This window comes from Haematobia irritans, chromosome 1 (assembly GCF_050003625.1).
Source record: "Haematobia irritans isolate KBUSLIRL chromosome 1, ASM5000362v1, whole genome shotgun sequence".
NCBI classification, from domain to species: Eukaryota; Metazoa; Arthropoda; class Insecta; order Diptera; family Muscidae; genus Haematobia; species Haematobia irritans.
The window spans coordinates 231,311,344-231,333,802 of record NC_134397.1 but is presented as its reverse complement, the minus strand read 5'-3'; the positions used below and the strand labels follow the sequence as shown (position 1 = coordinate 231,333,802).

Below are 22,459 nucleotides of genomic sequence, written 5' to 3'. Positions count from 1 at the left end.
GATTTAGATATAGCTCCCATATATATGTTTTTCTGATTTCGACAAAAATGGTCAAAATACCAACATTTTCCTTGCTTAGTCGAAAAGTTGTAAAAATGACTCTAATTTTCCTAAACTTCTAATACATATATATCGACCGATAAATCATAATTAAAAATTTTCGAAGTTTCCTTAAAATTGCTTCAGATTTAAACGTTTCCCATATTTTTTTACTAACATTGTGTTCCATCCTAGTGCATTAGCTGACTTAAATTTTGAGTCTATAGATTTTGTTGAAGTCTATCAAATTCTGTCCAGATCGAGTGATATTTAAATGTATGTATTTGGGACAAACCTTTATATATAGCCCCCAACACATATGTCGGATGTGATATGGTATCGAAAATTTAGATCTACAAAGTGGTGCAGGGTATAATATAGTCGGCCCCGCCCGACTTTAGACTTTCCTTACTTGTTTTTTTATAATTTTTAATGCATTAAAACGCTTGTCTGGAACGTTTGAAATCAAATATTTTAAACAATTCAAAATTTTTCTAAAATGGATTTAGCATTTTTTAGGCAAAATTTCAATAATTAGCACTATTTTATTAATTCCTAATCTGTTTTTAACCTACTTGAAACCATAAATATTTAAAATTCCCATTAAAAATACGAAAAAAAAACGAATTATAAAAAAGTGACTCAAATGAACTTTCTGTGCAGTTAAAAAAAAAAGAATAAAAAGAACAACTTTGGGAGGACATTTTTGGAAGTGATTTAAAAGTTGTGGCTTTAGAAATTTTTTGCTGGGACACAAGGATAATGTAATGACTTTGTATTCTATTTAACTACCTCGTAAATGGTAGTTACTCCTTATCATAAAATAAAAATAATAACTCAATGTAACACTTACCACACCTTACTAATACATATAGTGAGGGCATACAATGATTTTAAAGTATAAATTTGGTGTCAAAAGAAAGGTAATTTGCAATAAATATGGAAAATTGCTTTTTAAATGATAGTGTTTTAGTGAATAAATTTATATTGTCCTAAATATATTGACGTTGTTGTGGTTGTAGTGTTAGTTGGAGTAGCTGTTGTTAGATTGATGTTATGGTGAAGTTAGTTTAAGAGTCATTGGGACTCTCCCGAATAGGGAGAGCATTCATAGCAAGGTGAGAACTAAGTACTTCAAAACAACGACAACAAAAGAATTATATTTTGTTTGTATATATGGTTGCCGGCGGGGTGGTGGGGTTTGGATGTTTTAGGTGTTGAAATCAAAGATAATAAAAGAAGAAGATGGGAGATTGGCTACTGAGCGCATCAAACCATTTACCACATTAGTTTAATACTCGAACCAAACGCGTATACGACAAGTATTGACATAGCATTAAAATGCAAATAAAAAGAAATTAAGAGCACGAAATAAATTTCCATAAAGGGGAAAATGTTTTTTTTTTGTTGTTGCCTAAAATTTAACATTGTTTCATTAAGAAAATTACATTTTTCATTTAAAAAATAAAAACAAAAACAACTAAAAGATTACAAACATGTATTAAACTTATCTGGTAAATGCAACATTTGGTATGAGGCAAGCCAATCTCCCATCTTCCTCATCTGAAATGGCCAGTTAAGCGTTAATGCAATAATAGTATGTAATTAGGCTAGTGACAAATTCACTTCATTACTCTCTATTAGGTGAAGAATTATTGAAGAATGTCTGTCTCAATGTTTATGTTTTTTTATTTTATAAAGTAAAGCTTAAGAACAGTAATTGAGATGTATTGCTTTTAAATTGTAAAACTAATGTTGGCCAGCAACCTTAAACAACACTATCTTTTTAAAGGGCAAGGAAAAAATAATAAAATATAATCATTATTTACGTTCCTTTTTTCTGTACACTACACTAAAAAAAATCGTAGTTAAATTAACGCTAAATTTAACATATTTTTATACCCTCCACCATAGGATGGGGGTTATATTAACTTTGTTATTCCGTTTGTAACACATCGAAATATTGCTCTAAGACCCCATAAAGTATATACATTCTGGATCGTGGTGAAATTCTGAGTCGATCTAAACATTTCCGTCCGTCCGTCTGTTGAAATCACGCTAACTTCGGAACGAAACGAGCTATCGACTTGAAACTTGGCACAAGTAGTTGTTATTGATGTAACTCGGATGGTATTGTAAATGGGCCATATCGGTCCACTTTTACGTATAGCCCCCATATAAACGGACCTCAGATTTGGCCTGCGGAGCGTCTAAGAGAAGCATATTTCATCCGATCCGGCTGAAATTTGGTACATGGTGTTGGTATATGGTCTCTAACAACCATACACAAATTGGTCCATATCGGTCTATAATTATATATAGCCCCCATATAAAACGATCCCCAGATTTGGCATGCGAAGCCTCAAAGAGAAGCAAATTTCATCCGATCTTGCTGAAATTTGGTACATGATGTTGGTATATGGTCTCTAACAACCATGCACAAATTGGTCCACATCGGTTCATAATTATATATAGCCCCCATATAAACCGAACCCCAGAGCCTCAAAGAGAAGCAAATTTCATCCGATACGGCTGAAATTTGGCACATGGTGTTGGTATGTGGTCTCTAAAAACCATGCTAAAATTGGTCCACATCGGTCCATAATTATATATAGCCCCCATATAAACCGATCCCCAGATTTGGCTTGCGGAGCCTCAAAGAGAAGCAAATTTCATCCGATCCGCCTGAAATTTGTAGATGATGCTGGTATATGGTCTCTATCAACCATGCCAAAATTGGTCCATATCGGCCCATAATTATATATAGCCCCCATATAAATCGATCCCCAGATTTGTCCTCCGGAGCCTCTTGGAGGAGCAAAATTCATCTGATCCAGTTGAACTTTGCAACGTGGTGTTAGTATAAGGGTGCTGGGGAGCCTCAAAGAGAAGCAAATTTCATCCGATACGCCTGAAATTTGGTAGATGATGTTGGTATATGGTCCCCATCAACCATGCCAAAATTGGTCCACATCGGTCTATAATTATATATAGCCCCCATATAAACCGATCCCCAGATTTGGCTTGCGGAGCCTCCAAGAGAAGCAAATTTCATCCGATACGGCTGAAATTTGGTACATAGTGTTGATATGTGGTCTCTAAAAACCATGCTAAAATTGGTCCAAATCGGTCCATAATTATATATAGCCCCCATATAAATCGATCCCAAGATTTGTCCTCCGAAGCCTCTTGGAGGAGCAAAATTCATCCGATCCGGTTGAAATTTGGAAAGTGGTGTTAGAATGTGGTCTCTAACAAACACGCAAGAATTGGTCCATATCGGTCCATAATTATATATAGCCCCCATATGAACCGTTCCCCAGATTTGATCTCCGGAGCCTCTTGGAGGAACAAACTTCATCTGATCCAGTTGAAATTTGCAACGTGGTGTTAGTATAAGGCCGCTAATTACCATGCCAAAATTGGTCCATATCGGTCTATAGTTATATATAGTCGATCCCCAATCACACAAAAATTGGTCCATATTGGTTCATAATCATGGTTGCCACTCGAGCCAAAAATAATATACCAAAATTTTATTTTTATAGAAAATTTTGTCAAAATGTTATTTCTATAGAAAATGTTGTAAAAATTTTATTTCTATAGAAAATTTTGTCAAAATTTTATTTCTATAGAAATTTTTTTCCAAATTTTGCTTCTATAGAAAATGTTGTCAAAATTTTATTTTGTCAAAATATTATTTCTATAGAAACTTTAAACTTAATTATATACGTATTTAATTGGCCTTTTTATACCCTCCACCATAGGATGGGGGGTATATTAACTTTGTCATTCCGTTTGTAACACATCGAAATATTGCTCTAAGACCCCATAAAGTATATATATTCTGGGTCGTGGTGAAATTCTGAGTCGATCTGAGCATGTCCGTCCGTCTGTTGAAATCACGCTAACTTCCGAACGAAACAAGCTATCGACTTGAAACTTGGCACAAGTAGTTGCTATTGATGTAGGTCGGATGGTATTGCAAATGGGCCATATCGGTCCACTTTTACGTATAGCCCCCATATAAACGGACCCCCAAATTTGGCTTGCGAAGCCTCTAAGAGAAGCAAATTTGGTACATGGTGTTAGTATATGGTCTCTAACAACCATGCAAAAATTGGTCCACATCGGTCCATAATTATATATAGCCCCCATATAAACCGATCCCCCGATATAGCTTGCGAGGCCTCTAAGAGAAGCAAATTTCATCCGATCCGGCTGAAATTTGGTACATGGTGTTAGTATATGGTCTCTAACAACCATGCAAAAATTGGTCCACATCGGTCCATGAGTATATAGAGCCCCCATATAAACCGATCCCCCGATTTGGCTTGCGAGTCCTCGAAGAGCAGCAAATTTCATCCTATCCGGCTGAAATTTGGTACATGGTGTTAGTATATGGTCTCTAACAACCATGCAAAAATTGGTCCACATCGGTCCATAATTATATATATCCCCCATATAAACCGATCCGCCGATTTGGCTTGCGAGGCCTCTAAGAGAAGCAAATTTCATCCGATCCGGCTGAAATTTGGTACATGGTGTAAGTATATGGTCTCTAACAACCATGCAAAAATTGGTCCACATCGGTCCATAATTATATATAGCCCCCATATAAACCGATCACCAGATTTGACTTCCGGAGCCTCTTGGAAGACAATTCATCTGATTCAGTTGAAATTTGGTACGTGGTGTTAATATCTGGCCTTAAACTCCCATGCAAAAATTGGTCGAAATCGGTCCATAATTATATATAGCCCCCATATAAACCGATCCCCAGATTTGACCTCCGGAGCCCCTTGGAAGAGCAAACTTCATCCGATTCGGTTGAAATTTGGTACGTGATGTTAGTATATGGTATCCAACAACCATGCAGGAATTGGTTCATATCAGTCCATAATTATATATAGCACCCATATAAACCGATCCACAGATTTGACCTCCGGTGCCTTTTGGAGAAGCAAAATTCATCCGATCTGGTTGAAATTTTGTACATGGTGGTTGTATATGATATTTAATAACCATGCCAAAGGTGGTCCATATCAGTCCATAATCATATATAGCCCCCATATAAACCGATCCCGATATTTGGTTTTGGAGCCTCTTGGAGGAGCAAATTTCATCCGAGTTAGTTGAAATTTTGTACATTGTGCTAGTATATGGCCGTTAACAACCATGCCTAACTAGGTCTATATCGGTCTATAGTTATATATAGCCCTCAGATAAATCGATCCCCAATCACACAAAAATTGGTCCATATCAATAATTGTATATAGCCCCCATATAAGCGACCCCCATATTGCAGTTCTGGCTCCCTACGTACCGTGCAAAAGTCCATATCGATTCGTAATTATTTGTAGACTTACCTACACATACTTTTTTTGTCTAATGTATACCACGTATGGACTAACACACAATTTAGGAAACGATTTAAGATACCACAACCCAAGTAATTCGATTGACGCAATCCATGGTGGAGGGTACATAAGATTCGGCCTGGCCGTTTATACTTGTTTAGTTTAATATATACCACATATGGACTATGTGGTATATATTACGGTGTTAGGAAGTTTTAAGATACCTTACCATCGGCAAGTGTTACCGCAACCCAAGTAATTCGATTGTGGATGACAGTCTTCAATAGAAGTTTCTACGCAATCCATGGTGGAGGGTACATAAGCTTCAGTCTGGCCGAACTTACGGCCGTATATACTTGTTTTTTTGTTAAATTTAAGACACAAATTTTATAAATTTTCATCCCTCTGTTACCAATTTGCCTTAAAGTAAAGAAACACATTTTATTTAAAGTTTAAATCGTCCTTAAATTAATTGAAATATTGAATCTTTACATTTAAGATAAAAGCGCTTGAAATATAGGCTAAGACTTATTTTGAGGATTTAGCATCATTGGTTTAAAGCTTGTTTTGGAATTAAGAAAACATGTTGTACGTTGATGTATCCATTATAATTTGGATTTTTAAAGTGTATTTTGTTTGTACGTGAATAGCTTTATGAATATACCCCAAAAAGAGAATGAAAATTCGATAAATGGAATTTCTATCTTAATTTTAATTTTATTGATCATAGATTTAAAGGAACATAGGTAGCTAAAAAATTTCTTTATTTTAGAGAAGCCGCATCCTTGGCTCGGCATCAATACCAAAATCCTGAAGGGAAGATCAAATTCTTTGAATCCATGTAAACTTTTTTTGAGTGTATCTTGCACTCTTACTATTATATCTGATGCCTATTCAAAATGTTTGATTTTTAGGAACTTTTGAGAATCCCAACTTTTATTATGACTTTTAATCCAATGTACCCGATTTTCGGCTAGGATAGTTCTTGCACTCCTGAGAAATTAAAACAGTTGTGAAAGAATTGAAGAGGAAACCAACAATAACAAACCATAATTCTATTCGAAATTAGGTTAGGTAACAGCCCGATGTATTAGGCTCACTTAGACTATTCAGTCCATTGTGATACCACATTGGTGAACTTCTCAATTATCACTGAGTGCTGCCCGATTCCGTGTTAAGCTCAATGACAAGGGACCTCCTTTTTATAGCCGAGTCCGAACGGCGTTCCACATTGCAGTGAAACCACTTAGAGAAGCTTTGAAACCCTCAGAAATGTCACCAACATTACTGAGGTGGGATAATCCACCGCTGAAAAACTTTTTGGTGTTCGGTCGAAGCAGGAATCGAACCCACGACCTTGTGTATGCAAGGCGGGCATGCTAACCATTGCACCACGGTGGCTCCCTATATATTCGAAATTGAAAAACAATAAAACAAATTATTGCTTAATGTCTAAAAGAAAATGGAAATTTCAATAAATGTGTAAACATTTTTAAAATAACTTCACGGTCTACATTATAGATATTTTAAAAATAAAATTTTCTTGAACCCTAAGTCAATTGCTTAGTGTTGAATATGTTTGTGAAAATTACTACATCTAACTTGTCAAATATTTGAAATTGCCAAATTCCCTTTAAATGGACAATGCACCGAAAATAAAACAAAACATTAATTATAGATATTTTTCAAAGTGGAAAAAAGTTTACATAATTGTAGGTGAAGGGGCCAAGTGAGTCATAGGGTTAAACCATATACCAGGTTACACTACCGATTTGTGGTTGATGTATTTAACTTTAGCATCTAAGCATTGGGCAAACCCATGTGGCGAATTGAATGAATTCGTTTAGACGTACGTATTGAGTAAAAAACCAGATTCATAGTTTGCGGTAGTGATATTCATTGTTGGGAAGTTTTATTTTATTTTGTTTTTTTTTTTTCGTGTGTCTTTCCCCCCTACTTCATAACAAAAGGGACTTTTTTCGAAAGAAAATAACAGAAAACTAGTTTTTTCCGGATTATATCTCATTAATAATAATGTCATTTAAAATGTATCTGAATATAACGTATGTATTTCTTATGAAAAATGTAAATATCTTGGAGAGAAGAACAAAAATATATATATATAAACAAATAAATAAAAAAAATATTTTTGTTTACCATGTAAAATTACCACAACTTAAAAGCGATGGAATATAATATTGGGAATTTAAATATTGACCCATTATTTTCAAGGAAATCAACTGGTTTTAAGCAATGACGATTAAGTTACATGATGAACATACCTATACATGCAATGTCATATACGCCATATAATCGAAATATTTTTTTTTAGAAATTATGACTGATATTTATTTAATTAATTATTTAGTATTTATTAAATTAATTTCTAACGTTTGTGTAAATGTGCTAATTTTAAATTATTTTTTTTCGTTTTTTTCCTCATCATTTTAGCTTACATCATGGGCGGTGTTGTGGGTTTTGGTGTTACCGGTGGAGCCCATCGTTATTGGACACATCGCTCGTTTAAAGCAAATCTACCTTTGCGAGTTATACTGATGTTATGTTTTACGGCGGCTGGACAGGTAAGCATTAACATAGTATTGAAATTTTCTACTTTTGTATCGAATATGTCATTACATTACAAAATATTATTAAAAATAAATATTATTCAATTGAGATAATCGATTTATCGCTGTCGGTCGAAGGTTTGCACATTTTGCTTCAAATTTTCTAGAAAGGTTTGGGGTGGCCCCGTTTCTGTGAACACATTTTCTGTGAACACATTTTTGTAATCAAAGTCTAGGTCGCAATTTTAGTTCAATCGTTCAGTTTTAGATCGTTCAGTGGCTCCAATATATATACGAGGGCGGTTCGGAAACTTCTTAGCCTATCAATCAAAGAGAATAGTTATTTTTTCAAAAATATTTTTATTTTTCAATATAATCTCCTGAAACTTCAGTACACTTAGTCCAACGCTTTTCTAGCAATTCTAACAGGTTGGCTGATAAGTTCCCGGTCTAACAAAGAAAAACACATTTTTTTTGTCAAAATTCCTTTTTATTATTCAACATAGTTAACTTCAAGAGCGATACAACGTTTATAACGACCTTCCTATTTTTTTGATACCATTTTGGTAGTACTCCTTCGATTTTGCCTCAAACTAGGCCTCAGTTTCGGCGATCACCTCTTCATTGCAGCCAAATTTTTTCCCTGCGAGCATCCTTTTGAGGTCTGAGAACAAGAAAAAGTCGCTGGGGGCCAGATCTGGAGAATAGATCCATTGTCACATATCGACGGAAAAACTCGGGTGTATTATGAGTTAACAACTGCAAACACCGCTCAGAATCATCAACACGTTGTTGTTTTTGGTCAAATTTGAGCTCGAGCGGCACCCATTTTGCACAGATCTTCCTCATATCCAAATATTGATGAATGATATGACCAACACGTTCCTTTGATATCTTTAAGGCCTCTGTTATCTCAATCAACTTCATTTTACGGTCATTCAAAATCATTTTGTCAGAACGGGGACTTATCAGCCAACCTGTTATGTTTACATTCACACATATTATTTTTATGAAACATTCATGCCCCAAACATAAAATATTCTAACATATTAACATATGTGTCCCAAACATTTAGTGTTAGTTTAGGAACATTACATGTTTGCACTTAAATATATTGTGTTTACAAATTGCGCCCAAAACACATTTTGTTTATATCGGAACATATGAAAAACATATTTTTCTAACAGTGCAGAGGAATTTGGAAAATGTGTCCCTAATGTAAACAAAAAAAAAAAAAAAAACAAGTATATACGGCCGTAAGTTCGGCCAGGCCGAATCTTATATACCCTCCACCATGGATTGCGTAGAAACTTCTACGTAAGACTGTCATCCACAATCGAAATACTTGGGTTGTGGTATCTTAAAACTTCTTAACATCGTTTTCTAAATTGTGAGTTAGTCCATACGTGGTATATATTAGAAAAAAGAGGTGATGTATAGTTAAGTCTACAAATAATTACGAATCGATATGGACTTTTTGGACGGTACGTAGAGAGCCAGAATTGAAATATGGGGGTCGCTTATATGGGGGCTATGTACAATTATGAACTTGATATGGACCAATTTTTGTGTGATTGGAAATCGATTTATCTGAGGGATATATATATATATATATATATATATATATATATATATATATATATATATATATATATATATATATATATATATATATATATATATATATATATATATATATATATATATATATATATATATATATATATATATATATATATATATATATATATATATATATATATATATATATATATATATATATATATATATATGTATATGTATATGTATATATAACTATAGACCGATATGGACCTACACCCAGAAAAAAGTGACCACTTCTTTAAGTTAAAATGAACTCATTGTGAAGAAAGTTGAACTTCGTATAGCGCCAAAGACATTTTTATTTGTTTGAACGATGTGATTTTCGTAGAAATTAGGTAGAATGCATTCCATATATTAGTTAACATTTTCCTATATTTATGTACCACTATACTACAGAATGAATAAATTTAACTTATTTGAATTCATATATGGAATGATTTTATTGAAATTTTTTCATTCGTTTGGACAAATCTTACATATTTGTGGTAAAACTTTTACTTCATAATTAGAACTGCTTGCCTTCGTTTTTAAATACAATTTTATTTATTTATATAAGCAATTTTATCTTCAATAAAAGACCTGTTTTATTAATATATTGAATATATTTATTAAGAATCAACAGCATCGACTGTCCTTGAAATATTAGTTTATTATTCCACTATTTCCAATTTCCATGTGATATTATCAACTGTAAAACGCACTTTTTCATCTTCTTCTTGTACTTTTCACTTGTAATAAGTTGCTTCCTAACGATTTTGTCCTCCTTTTACAATTTCAATATCTACAAATATAAAAAATGATAAAACATTTTTGTTACAAAAGGTTAGCGTCACTGAATATTACCTGATATTTGAAGATTCCAAAATGAAGACAAATGAAAGGGTTGTTATACTGCTGGTGTTTTCTTCCTTTATACACCATCACGACATTGATAGATTTATTTTCAAAAAACGAAAAATTTTCTCACTAATTTAAAATAACAAATATTGTATATATTTTATTTGCTATTTATTATATTATTTTTTAACAATCTCTCCGTATACCACAACAACGCGATTCCAACTAAAAAACAAACCACGCGCAAACATATCGATTACACCCACGCGCAAACACATCGATTACGATGACAGGTATCGATTACAGGTAGACAATAGAAATATAGGAAAATTTCCTATATTCTAACAAGTTTGTTTCCTTAAGTTTTGAAAGGATTGCATACTTCTTAGTACGAATGAACTAAAATATTTTTATAAGCCAAGTGTTGTTCGTATATATGAAAAAGTTTCTATTATAAAGGAAGTCGCAATTATCACTTTATAAGAAATTTTACTAATTTTGAGGAAACTTGGTTTTAGTTCGTTTTTTGTTTATTTTTACGAATGCTTTGTTATCGGTCAATAAAATTTTCTTGTTCAGTAGGAAATTCTTATACCCAGCGAAGAAAACAGTATGAGTAAAATTCCATGCCTTATTCTAGTTAATGAACTATTCCTAACTGCTTACAGTTTAGGATTTTTTTACTGAAACGAGTAAATTTTATTATTTCTCACAAAAATTTACCTTAATGGAAATAAAATGGATAAACTATGTTGATGAAAAATTTTTCCTTTAGTTTCGAAGGCACTTTTTTCTGGGTGAAGTTAGGCATGGTTGTTAATGACCATATACTAGCACAATGTACCAAATTTAAACTCACTCGGATGAAATTTGCTCCTCCAAGAGGCTCCAAAACCAAATCTCGGGATCGGTTTATATGGTGCTATATATGATTATGGACTGATATGGCATTGTTGTTAAATATCATATACGATCACCACATACCAAATTTCAAGCAGATTGGATGAATTTTGCTTCTCCAAAAGGCACCGGAGGTTAACTCTGGGGATCGGTTTATATGGGAGCTATATATAATTAAGGGCTGGTAGGAACCAATTCATGCATGGTTGTTGGATACCATATACTAACATCACGTACCAAATTTTAACCGAATGGGAAGAATTTTGCTCTTCCAAGGGGCTCTGGAGGTCAAATCTGGGGATCGGTTTATATGGGGCCTATATATAATTATGGACCGATTTCAACCAATTTTTGCATGGGAGTTTGATGCCATATATTAACACCACGTACCAAATTTCAACTGAATCAGATGAATTTTGCTTCTCTTAGAGGCCTCGCAAGCCAAATCGGGGGATCGGTTTATATGGGGGCTATATATAATTATGGACCGATGTGGACCAATTTTTGCATGGTTGTTAGAGACCATATACTAACACCATGTACCAAATTTCAGCCAGATCGGATGAAATTTGCTTCTCTTAGAGGCCTCGCAAGCCAAATCGGGGATCGGTTTATATGGGGGCTATATATAATTATGGACCGATGTGGACCAATTTTTACATAGTTGTTTTAGACCATATACTAACACCATGTACCAAATTTCAGCCGGATGGGATGAAATTTGCTTCTCTTAGAAGCCTCGCAAGCCAAATATGGGGGTCCGTTTATATGGGGGCTATACGTAAAAGTGGACCGATATGGCCCATTTGCAATACCATCCGACCTACATCAATAACAACTACTTGTGCCAAGTTTCAAGTCGATAGCTTGTTTCGTTCGGAAGTTAGCGTGATTTCAACAGACGGACGGACGGACATGCTCAGATCGACTCAGAATTTCACCACGACCCATAATATATATACTTTATGGGGTCTTAGAGCAATATTTCGATGTGTTACAAACGGAATGACGAAGTTAATATACCCCCCATCCTATGGTGGAGGGTATAAAAAGAAACTATAAACTAAAGACACAAAATCTTCAAAAAAATCGTAGCATATATTTAAAGCGTTTTTAACCTAAATCTAAAGAATCAATATATCAGTTAATTTAAAGACGATTTCTTTGAATCGAATATGTTTTCTTTACTTTACGAAAATTTTAAACTTACTTGAAAGCCATACCACATTAACATTGGGACGACAATTGCCAACATTAGTGTCCTAAATTTAATAAATAAAATTGTTGAAGCAAAGATTATATAAATTTTATTAGGACTTCTATATTTAAATGAAATTTGTTCATAATATTCTATAAATTATGTGTCCTAAAGTTTAGATTGCATTTTCATATCCTTCATATTTAGTCAATTATTGTTTTCAGTCTAGGTAAAAATAATATGATCCAATTTCAATTATAACCAAATCGCTACGAGGTGTCTTAAAGCATAAATGAAATTTTTGAAGACACAATGATTTTATACTTGCTCAAAAGACAGTTCTGTTTTTAGTATTAAGCGATTCGACATAAAAAATTGATATTTTCACATAAAATTCTATTGAACTGACTTCACCTTGGCTTTAAATCGGACCCAATATATTTTCATTCCTTATTGTAATTCCTCTCTCTCTTTTGGCTTGGATGCAATAACAAACTCACTAAATTATATCCAAATTTTTGAGTGTATATATAAAGGGTGATTTGTTAAGAGCTTGATAACTTTTTTTTAAAAAAAAAACGCATAAAATTTGCAAAATCTCATCGGTTCTTTATTTGAAACGTTAGATTGGTCCATGACATTTACTTTTTGAAGATAATTTCATTTAAATGTTGACCGCGGCTGCGTCTTAGGTGGTCCATTCGGAAAGTCCAATTTTGGGCAACTTTTTCGAGCATTTCGGCCGGAATAGCCCGAATTTCTTCGGAAATGTTGTCTTCCAAAGCTGGAATAGTTGCTGGCTTATTTCTGTAGACTTTAGACTTGACGTAGCCCCACAAAAAATAGTCTAAAGGCGTCAAATCGCATGATCTTGGTGGCCAACTTACCGGTCCATTTCTTGAGATGAATTGTTCTCCGAAGTTTTCCCTCAAAATGGCCATAGAATCGCGAGCTGTGTGGCATGTAGCGCCATCTTGTTGAAACCACATGTCAACCAAGTTCAGTTCTTCCATTTTTGGCAACAAAAAGTTTGTTAGCATCGAACGATAGCGATCGCCATTCACCGTAACGTTGCGTCCAACAGGATCTTTGAAAAAATACGGTCCAATGATTCCACCAGCGTACAAACCACACCAAACAGTGCATTTTTCGGGATGCATGGGCAGTTCTTGAACGGCTTCTGGTTGCTCTTCACTCCAAATGCGGCAATTTTGCTTATTTACGTAGCCATTCAACCAGAAATGAGCCTCATCGCTGAACAAAATTTGTCGATAAAAAAGCGGATTTTCTGCCAACTTTTCTAGGGCCCATTCACTGAAAATTCGACGTTGTGGCTCGTTAGTAAGTCTATTCATGATGAAATGTCAAAGCATACTGAGCATCTTTCTCTTTGACACCATGTCTGAAATCCCACGTGATCTGTCAAATACTAATGCATGAAAATCCTAACCTCAAAAGAATCACCCTTTAGTATGTATTTAAGTTCTGTTCAAGGAAATACTTGTACCACACAAAAAAATTGTTATTCACACTTAAAATATTTATTCATCAAAACAATTGAAAAACTCGAATGACTTTTAGTATTTTTGTGTACCACAAAGACAAACTAACAATAGCAGCGTTTTCACATAAGTATTCAATCAATGATGCAAAAATAATGAAAGATCATTAAGTTTCAGATTGAATGTAAATGACAATGCAATTTTTGTCCATCATTATAATTTACACAGAGCAAAAATTTTACTCAAATGTAATCGCATTTTTATACTTTCACTATAAATGTCTTTAAATTTTTTTATACCCTCCACCATAGGATGGGAGTATATAAACTTTGTCATTCCGTTTTAAACACATCGAAATATTGCTCTAAGACCCCATAAAGTATATATATATATTCTTGGTCGTGGTGAAATTCTGAGTCGATTTGAGCATGTCAGTCCGTCCGTCCGTCTGTTGAAATCACGCTAACTTCCGAACGAAACAAGCTATCGACTTGAAACTTGGAACAAGTAGTTGTTATTGATGTAGGTCGGATGGTATTGCAAATGGGCCATATCGGTCCACTTTTACGTATAGTCCCCATATAAACGGACCCCCAAATTTGACTTGCAGACCCTCTAAGAGAAGCAAATTTCATCCGATCCGGCTGAAATTTGGTACATGGTGTTAGTATATGGTCTCTAATGACCATGCAAAAATTGGTCCACATCGGTGCATAAATATATATAGCCCCATATAAACCGATCACCAGATTTGACCTCCGGAGCCTCTTGGAAGACCAAAATTCATCTGATTCAGTTTATATTTGCTACGTGGTGTTAATATATGGCCTCAAACACCCATGCAAAAATTGGTCGAAATCAGTCCATAATTATATATATAGCCCCCATATAAAGCGATCCCCAGATTTGACCTCCGGCGCCTTTTGGAGAAGCAAAATTCATCCGATCTGATTGAAATTTGGTACGTGGTTACCGATCCCGAGATTTGGTTTTGGAACCTGTTGGAGGAGCAAATTTCATCCGAGTCAGTTGAAATTTGGTACATTGTGCTATTATATGGCCGTTAACAACCATGCCTAACTAGGTCCATATCGGTCTATAGTTATATATAGCCCTCAGATAAATCGATCCCCAATCACACAAAAATTGGTCCATATCAAGTTCATAATTGTATATAGCCCCATAGGTTAGGTTAGGTTATGTGGCAGCCCGATGTGTCAGGCTTAGTTAGACTATTCAGTCCATTGTGATACCACGGTGGTGAACTTCTCTCTTATCACTGAGTGCTGCCCGATTCCATGTTAAGCTCAATGACAAGGGACCTCCTTTTTATAGCCGAGTCCGAACGGCGTTCCGCATTCCAGTGGAACCACTTAGAGAAGCTTTGAAACCCTCAGAAATGTCACCAGCATTACTGAGGTGGGATAATCCACCGCTGAAAAACTTTTTGGTGTTCGGTCGTAGCAGGAATCGAACCCACGACCTTGTGTATGCAAGGCGGGCATGCTAACCATTGCACCACGGTGGCTCCCATATAGCCCCATATAAGCGACCCCCATATTTCAATTCTGGCTCCCTACGTACCGTGCAAAAGTCCATATTGATTCGTAATGATTTGTAGACTTACCTACACATACCTTTTTTGCCTAATATATACCACGTATGGACTAACTCACAATATAGAAAACGATTTAAGATACCACAACCCAAGTAATTCGATTGTGGATGACAGTATTTCGTACACTCAAACAAAAGTTTACTTAGATCCAAAGATTTTGACCTTCTTTTAAGGATTTTGGTATTGATTCCGAGCTTCTTTAAAATAAAAACATTTTTTGGGGACCTCTCTGGCTTTAAATTTAGGATAGATAAAATTAAAATTGGATACAGATCTCATTCATCGAATTTTTCTTCTCTGTTTTGCGATACAATAATAAAGGTATTCATTTATAAACAAATTCCAGTTTCAAAATCCAAATTATGCCAAGTACTTCAAAGTAAAAACTGTTTTCTTAATGCTAAAAAAAAAACTTTAAACCAAATATGCAAATCCTTAAAATGAGTCTTAGCCTATATTTGAAGCATTTTTATCTTAAATTTAAAAATTCAATGTGTCAGTTGAGTTAAAGACGATTTCTTTAAATTAAAAAATTTTTTATATATATCAAATTAAATTTTTTATATGTTATGAATAAGTTTATTAAAAAAATAAATTTTTTGTTTTCTGTTCTAACTTACAGAATAGCCTCTACGATTGGGTTCGAGATCATCGAGTACATCATAAGTATTCCGAGACAGATGCTGATCCTCATAATTCAAATCGTGGATTTTTCTTTGCTCATGTTGGCTGGCTGATGATGTACAAGCATCCTGAGGTCTTGAAACGTGGCCGTCAATTGGATATGAGTGACATTTTGGCTGATCCTGTGGTCCGATTCCATGAGAAATATTTCATACCCTTGAAAATGTTGTGCTGTTTCATTATACCCACTGCCATACCCGTCTATTTCTGGGGTGAAGAATGGTATTTGAGTTTTGTCATGCAATGTGTCTTCCGTTATGTGTACTCGTTAAATTTCACCTGGTCAGTGAATAGTGCTGCTCATTTGTGGGGAACCAGACCCTATGATAAGTAAGTTAAATTACAAGAAAATTAAAGATTTTTTTCTTGAAGTTTGTAAATTAATTTTGATTTTTTTTTACTACAGACGTATCAATCCCAGAGAAAATAAAATCGTTTCCTTTGTTGCCATGGGTGAGGGATGGCACAATTATCACCATGTCTTCCCTTGGGATTACAAAGCAGCTGAATTGGGCAAATATTCTTTGAATGTTACCACCATGATTTTAGATGGTTTTGCTAAATTGGGTTGGTGTTGGGATCGTAAGGAACCCTCCAAGGATTTGGTTCAACGTACTTTGGATAAATATGGTGATGGTACTCATCCCTCTGTAGACCATCATCATCATCATCATGATCACCATCATATGCCTGAAGTACCCGATCCAGAATATCCTTGTGAGGATGATGATGCTGAATCTTCAAGTACGGAAAGCACAAAACTCGATGAGAATGAGAATTCAGCGAAAAAGTCCGTATTAGCCTAAGCTATATATCCTAATAACTACCTGATAAGTTCAACTATCCTTGCGTTTTTTTTTGTAAAATCAAATGAATAATTAACAAAAATCAAATCAAAAGGAAATATTTATTAAAAAAAAAAAAAACACACAAAAAAAGATCATTTCGAATCCTTTTGTTAAAAGATATGGTTTTTTGGTATTTCTTCCCCCCTCTTATTCAAATATAAATCCCACAACAACTACAATAACTTAAAAAGCTATTTAAAAAAATCAACAACAACAACAAATATATATATATATATCAGGGGTATAATGATAAAAATATTAAACATACACATACACACGCACAAACAACACACATTTAAAATGTTATGTCCTAGTTTTAATCATGGTGTGAGCTTGTTTCTTTCCATCACATTTCGCTCATTTGGATCGCATCCATTGGATATATCCTCATGGCCTTTGGTTATTGATCGATCTACCAGATTTCGTAATCTAGAAATTTAGTACTTAAATATTTTTTCTTATTTTATTTTATTATTTTATTTTTTACCAACTATGAAATACATTATTAATATTTTGCATTAGCCTGTAAGCGAATCAATTGCATGAAATATCATAAATAGGTTTATGAAACTAATTTTATCGAAAGAAGCTGAGACCTAAGTGAAACTTACTTTAAAATATAAAAAAAAAAATACAGACTCCTATGAGGTTTTCGATTTTTTTCTTGTTCTTTTTGAAAATTTGTGTGGTGTGGTATAGTTCAATGGCACTTATAAAAATCTCTTTTTTTTAATATATATATACATTATGTATTTATGGAGAAAACACAGTTTAGAGCTTAAGCAACACCACTGAAATGTATCGAGAAAGAAATTCGTAAATTATGAGTTTTAGAAAAATATTATAAAGAAATGTGTCTTTTAATTGGTCAATTTTGTATGAGAAAAGGTAAGCCAAACAAAATAATAGCCGTACACGATTTTTGTGCATTTTTAATATTAATTGAAGATATTATTATTTTAATGGAAGATATTAATAAAACTACAGATATTCAGTTGGTCTAAATAAAAATAATTCATTTTATTTTAAATTATTAGGAAAAGTTTACTTTTTTGATGGTGCAAATTATAACCGCATCTTAAAAACTAGACAACAACGTAACAAAAACAAGTATATACGGCCGTAAGTTCGGCCAGGCCGAATCTTATGTACCCTCCACCATAGATTGCGTAGAAACTTTTACGAAAGACTGTCATCCACAATCGAACTACTTGGGTTGTGGTATATTAAAACTTCGTAACATCGTTTTCTAAATTGTGAGTTAGGCCATATGTGGTATATATTAGACAAAAAAGTTATGTATAGGTAAGTCTACAAATTTCAACCATATCGAATCGACATGGATTTTTGCACGGAACCTAGAGAGTCAGAATTGAAATATGGGGGTCGCTTATATGGGGGCTATAAGTATTATGAACTTGATATGGACCAGTTTTTGTGTGATTGGGGATCGATTTATCTGAGGGCTATATATAACTATAGACCGATATGGACCTAGTTAGGCATGGTTGTTAACGGCTATATACTAGCACAATGTACCAAATTTCAACTGACTGGGGTGAAATTTGCTCCTCCAAGAGGCTCCAAAACCAAATCTCGGGATGGGTTTATATGGGGGCTACATATGTTTATGGACTGATATGGACCACTTTTGGCATGGTTGTTAAATATCATATACTACCACCACGTACCAAATTTCAACCGGATCGGATGAATTTTGCTTCTCCAAAAGGCACAGGAGGTCAAATCGGGGGATCGGTTTATATGGGGGCTATATATAATTATGGACTGATATGAACCAATTCCAGCATGGTTGGTGGATACCATATACTAACATCACGTACCAAATTACAACCAAATCGGATGAATTTTGCTTTTCCAAGGGGCTCCGGAGTTCAAATCTGGGGATCCGTTTATATGAGGCCTATATAATTATTGACCGACTTCGACCAATTTTTGCATGGGTGTTTGAGGCCATATATTAACACCACGTACCAAATTTAAACTGAATCAGATGAATTTTGGTCTTCCAAAAGGCTCCGGAGGTCAAATCTGGTGATCAGTTTATATGGGGGCTATATATAATTATGGACCGATGTGGACCAATTTTTGCATGCTTGTTAGAGACCATATACTAACACCATGTACAAAATTTCAGCCGGATCGGATGAAATTTGCTTCTCTTAGAGCAATCGCAAGCCAAATTTGGGCGTCCGTTTATATGGGGGCTATACGTAAAAGTGGACCGATATGGTCCATTTTCAATACCATCCGACCTACATCAATAACAACTACTTGTGCCAAGTTTCAAGTCGATGGCTTGTTTCGTTCGGAAGTTAGCGTGATTTCAACAGACGGACGGACGGACGGACATGCTCAGATCGACTCAGAATTTCACCACGACCCAGAATATATATACTTTATGGGGTCTTAGAGCAATATTTCGTTGTGTCCTATGGTGGAGGGTATACAAATAATTGTGAATTGAAAAGAACTTGTAACGGAACGAAATACAAAAAGTATTCGTCGTTACATGAATTTTTAATTGTGCTTAACGTTGTTTGGTATATGAGTATTTTTGTGGTCACTATGCATATGCCCACTACTCCACTCTCCACATACCCACTGTCATTCAATGCAGTCTGGGTGGGTATGGGAAAAATGCTTTATGGGGTAATCTGACTTTGGGCAACATTTACTTTTTGCGTGCTATGAGTATAATACTCATCTACGTCGTGGCTGTGGGAGAATATAAACTCGGGGTTTCTGGGCAACGAGCACCCCATAGGCAGGTCCTCAGGAACCAATCTCGGACAAACTCTAAGAAATCTGTTTCATTTTGGGCATCCGAATCGCATTTGAAATGAAAGAAAAAAACTTTTGAAATATGTGGAACAGTAGGTTATTCTGATAATTTTATTTCACTAAATGTGTAGATCCAATAAGATTTTAATATGAAGCTAGTACGGGAATCAATAAATACGACTATAGCAACTAACTGGAGCTCCGATACCAGTTCTGCGATAGGTCCATCAGTGGAAATTTGCACCAATTTCCCGTAGGGAAGTTAGCGTTATTTCAACAGACGGACGGACATGCTTAGATCGATTCAGAATTTCACCACGACCCAGAATATATATACGTTATGCGGTTTTCGACCAATATTTCGATGTGTTACAAACGAATGACAAAGTTAATATACCCCCCCATCCTATGGTGGTGGGTATAAAAAGGAAGACTGTTACTAATGTGTGTTCATTTCATAATTTTTAAAAGCAGTATATTACAGCTAGCTGGTAGCACTTTAGCGCTATAGTAGTTCCAATATTCGAAAGTATTATCTGCTATCATGAGCGCACTAAAGTTGCAATGATTTCCTCATGTGTACATTTACATGCTTCTGAAAGCGTAGAATTTCATACAAAGGAGAAGCGCATTTAAGTGGGACATTTCCTTATAAATTAATCAGTGAATTCGTCGCAGAGGTAAGCGCTGATTGCCTTTCTTTACAAAGCTGCTGAAAAGTCAGCAGGTTTTTTGCTAATTTAATTTTCCAAATTTACTTGCAACTCAACATCAAAAATACCTACTTATATTGGCATCACTGCTGTCATGCCAAGCGCTTAGCCAAAACGAATTCAACGAATGCAACAGCAATCTCATTTGATTCTCTCACTGTGTTATATTGATATCATTCGCCAACTCTGTCTGTTTCCATCTCCACTTGCAATATTACATAGCAGGGATGGAAAATACAATTTTTAAGAAAGTACAAAAAAGGTATTTCAAAAATTTCACTGGAAAATTATTGCCAAGAGACTAAATTTTAAAGAAAATAAAATTTTGGCAAAATTTTCTATATAAATAAAATTTTGCAAAAATTTTCTATAGAAATAAAATTTTGCAAAAAAAATCTGTAAAAAAAAAATGTTGCAAAATTTTTTCTATAGAAATAAAATTTTGCAAAAATTTCCTATAGAAATAAAATTTTTACAAAATTTTCAATTGAAATAAAATTTTGACAAAATTTTCTATAAAATAAAATTTTGCAAAAATTCTATATAGAAATAAAATTTTGACAACATTTTCTACCGAAATAAAAATTCGATAATATAGAATCGCATTCTTTTTTCGACTGAAACATTCTTGAAGATCAATAAAATCCTGTTTTTGACTATATCTTTTACAAAATCGAGATTTTCTTCCCACATGAACATGTCTGTTTTGCCATATTTGTAAAAGACTATTAGCAAATAAGGTTGATAAAGACTTTCTCAAAATATTAAAATATTTTGTCAAAGCTATTGTACCATAAATCTCATATAGACTCAAAAATGTCTACACAAAAGGTACTAAATCATTCGCGGGGGTACTACGGTACTGACCGGGTTGAAAAAGTATTGAAAAAAGTACTATAGTACTGCATTTTCCATCCCTGTTACATAGTGAGCGTGAGTGAAATTGCATTCACGTCCTCAACTCTGCTACTGACTTGTTTCAAGTGCAACCCAAAATGCAACTTCCCATACTGAGGGTGTAATTATCATAAATTAATCGCTTTAACTAAGCAGTGACCCATTTTGAATCGATTTAAATTTAAATGAAACCCTAAACTTGAACTTGAAACTCAATGCCAATGCTTATGACGAAATCAAACTGGTTTCAAAATCCACCATGTCCGCATTGGCTATGTAGAAAACGATGTTGTATAAGTATGTTTACAACATGAACATTTAGTATGTTCTGTATGACAATCGTCTGAATCACAGGTGAAATTATTATTGCATTTTTCCAGTGCACAAAAAAAAATACTACACTTATATTAAAAAATCGGTTGCAGCATTATGCCATTTGGACGCCAGTACACTTATTCAAGCAGAGAATTTGACGTGTCTTCGAAATTTGGTAAACCAAACGTGGGCTGCACTCAAAAAGATTCGTGTCCTAAATTTAAAGAAAGCAAATTTTTAACAAGTATATACGGCCGTAAGTTCGGCCAGGCCGAAACTTATGTACCCTCCACCATGGATTGCGTAGAAACTTCTACTGAAGACTGTCATCCACAATCGAATTACTTGGGTTGCGGTAACACTTGCCGATGGCAAGGTATCTTAAAACTTCCTAACACCGTAATATATACCACATAGTCCATACGTGGTATATATTAAACTAAAAAAGGCCGATTAAATACGTATATAATTAAGTTTAAAGTTTCTATAGAAATAAAATGTTGACAAAATAAAATTTTGACAACATTTTCTATAGAAATAAAATTTGGAAAAA

At 34.3% G+C, this 22,459-nt stretch overlaps 1 protein-coding gene across 6 annotated transcripts in view; it reads left to right on the top strand.

Moving 5' to 3' along the window:
• The window catches only part of LOC142223807 (acyl-CoA Delta-9 desaturase), a 118,286-nt gene extending 100,258 nt beyond the window's left edge, over nucleotides 1–18,028 (top strand). For all 6 annotated transcript variants that reach the window (XM_075293785.1, XM_075293966.1, XM_075293906.1 and 3 more), the window contains 3 exons: nucleotides 7,851–7,981; nucleotides 16,267–16,658; nucleotides 16,735–18,028. In XM_075293785.1, coding sequence (XP_075149900.1) covers nucleotides 7,851–7,981; nucleotides 16,267–16,658; nucleotides 16,735–17,134 — 923 coding nt within the window. In that variant the 3' untranslated portion in view covers nucleotides 17,135–18,028. The remainder of the gene's footprint in view (nucleotides 1–7,850; nucleotides 7,982–16,266; nucleotides 16,659–16,734) is intronic.
• The last annotated feature ends 4,431 nt before the right edge of the window (nucleotides 18,029–22,459 follow it).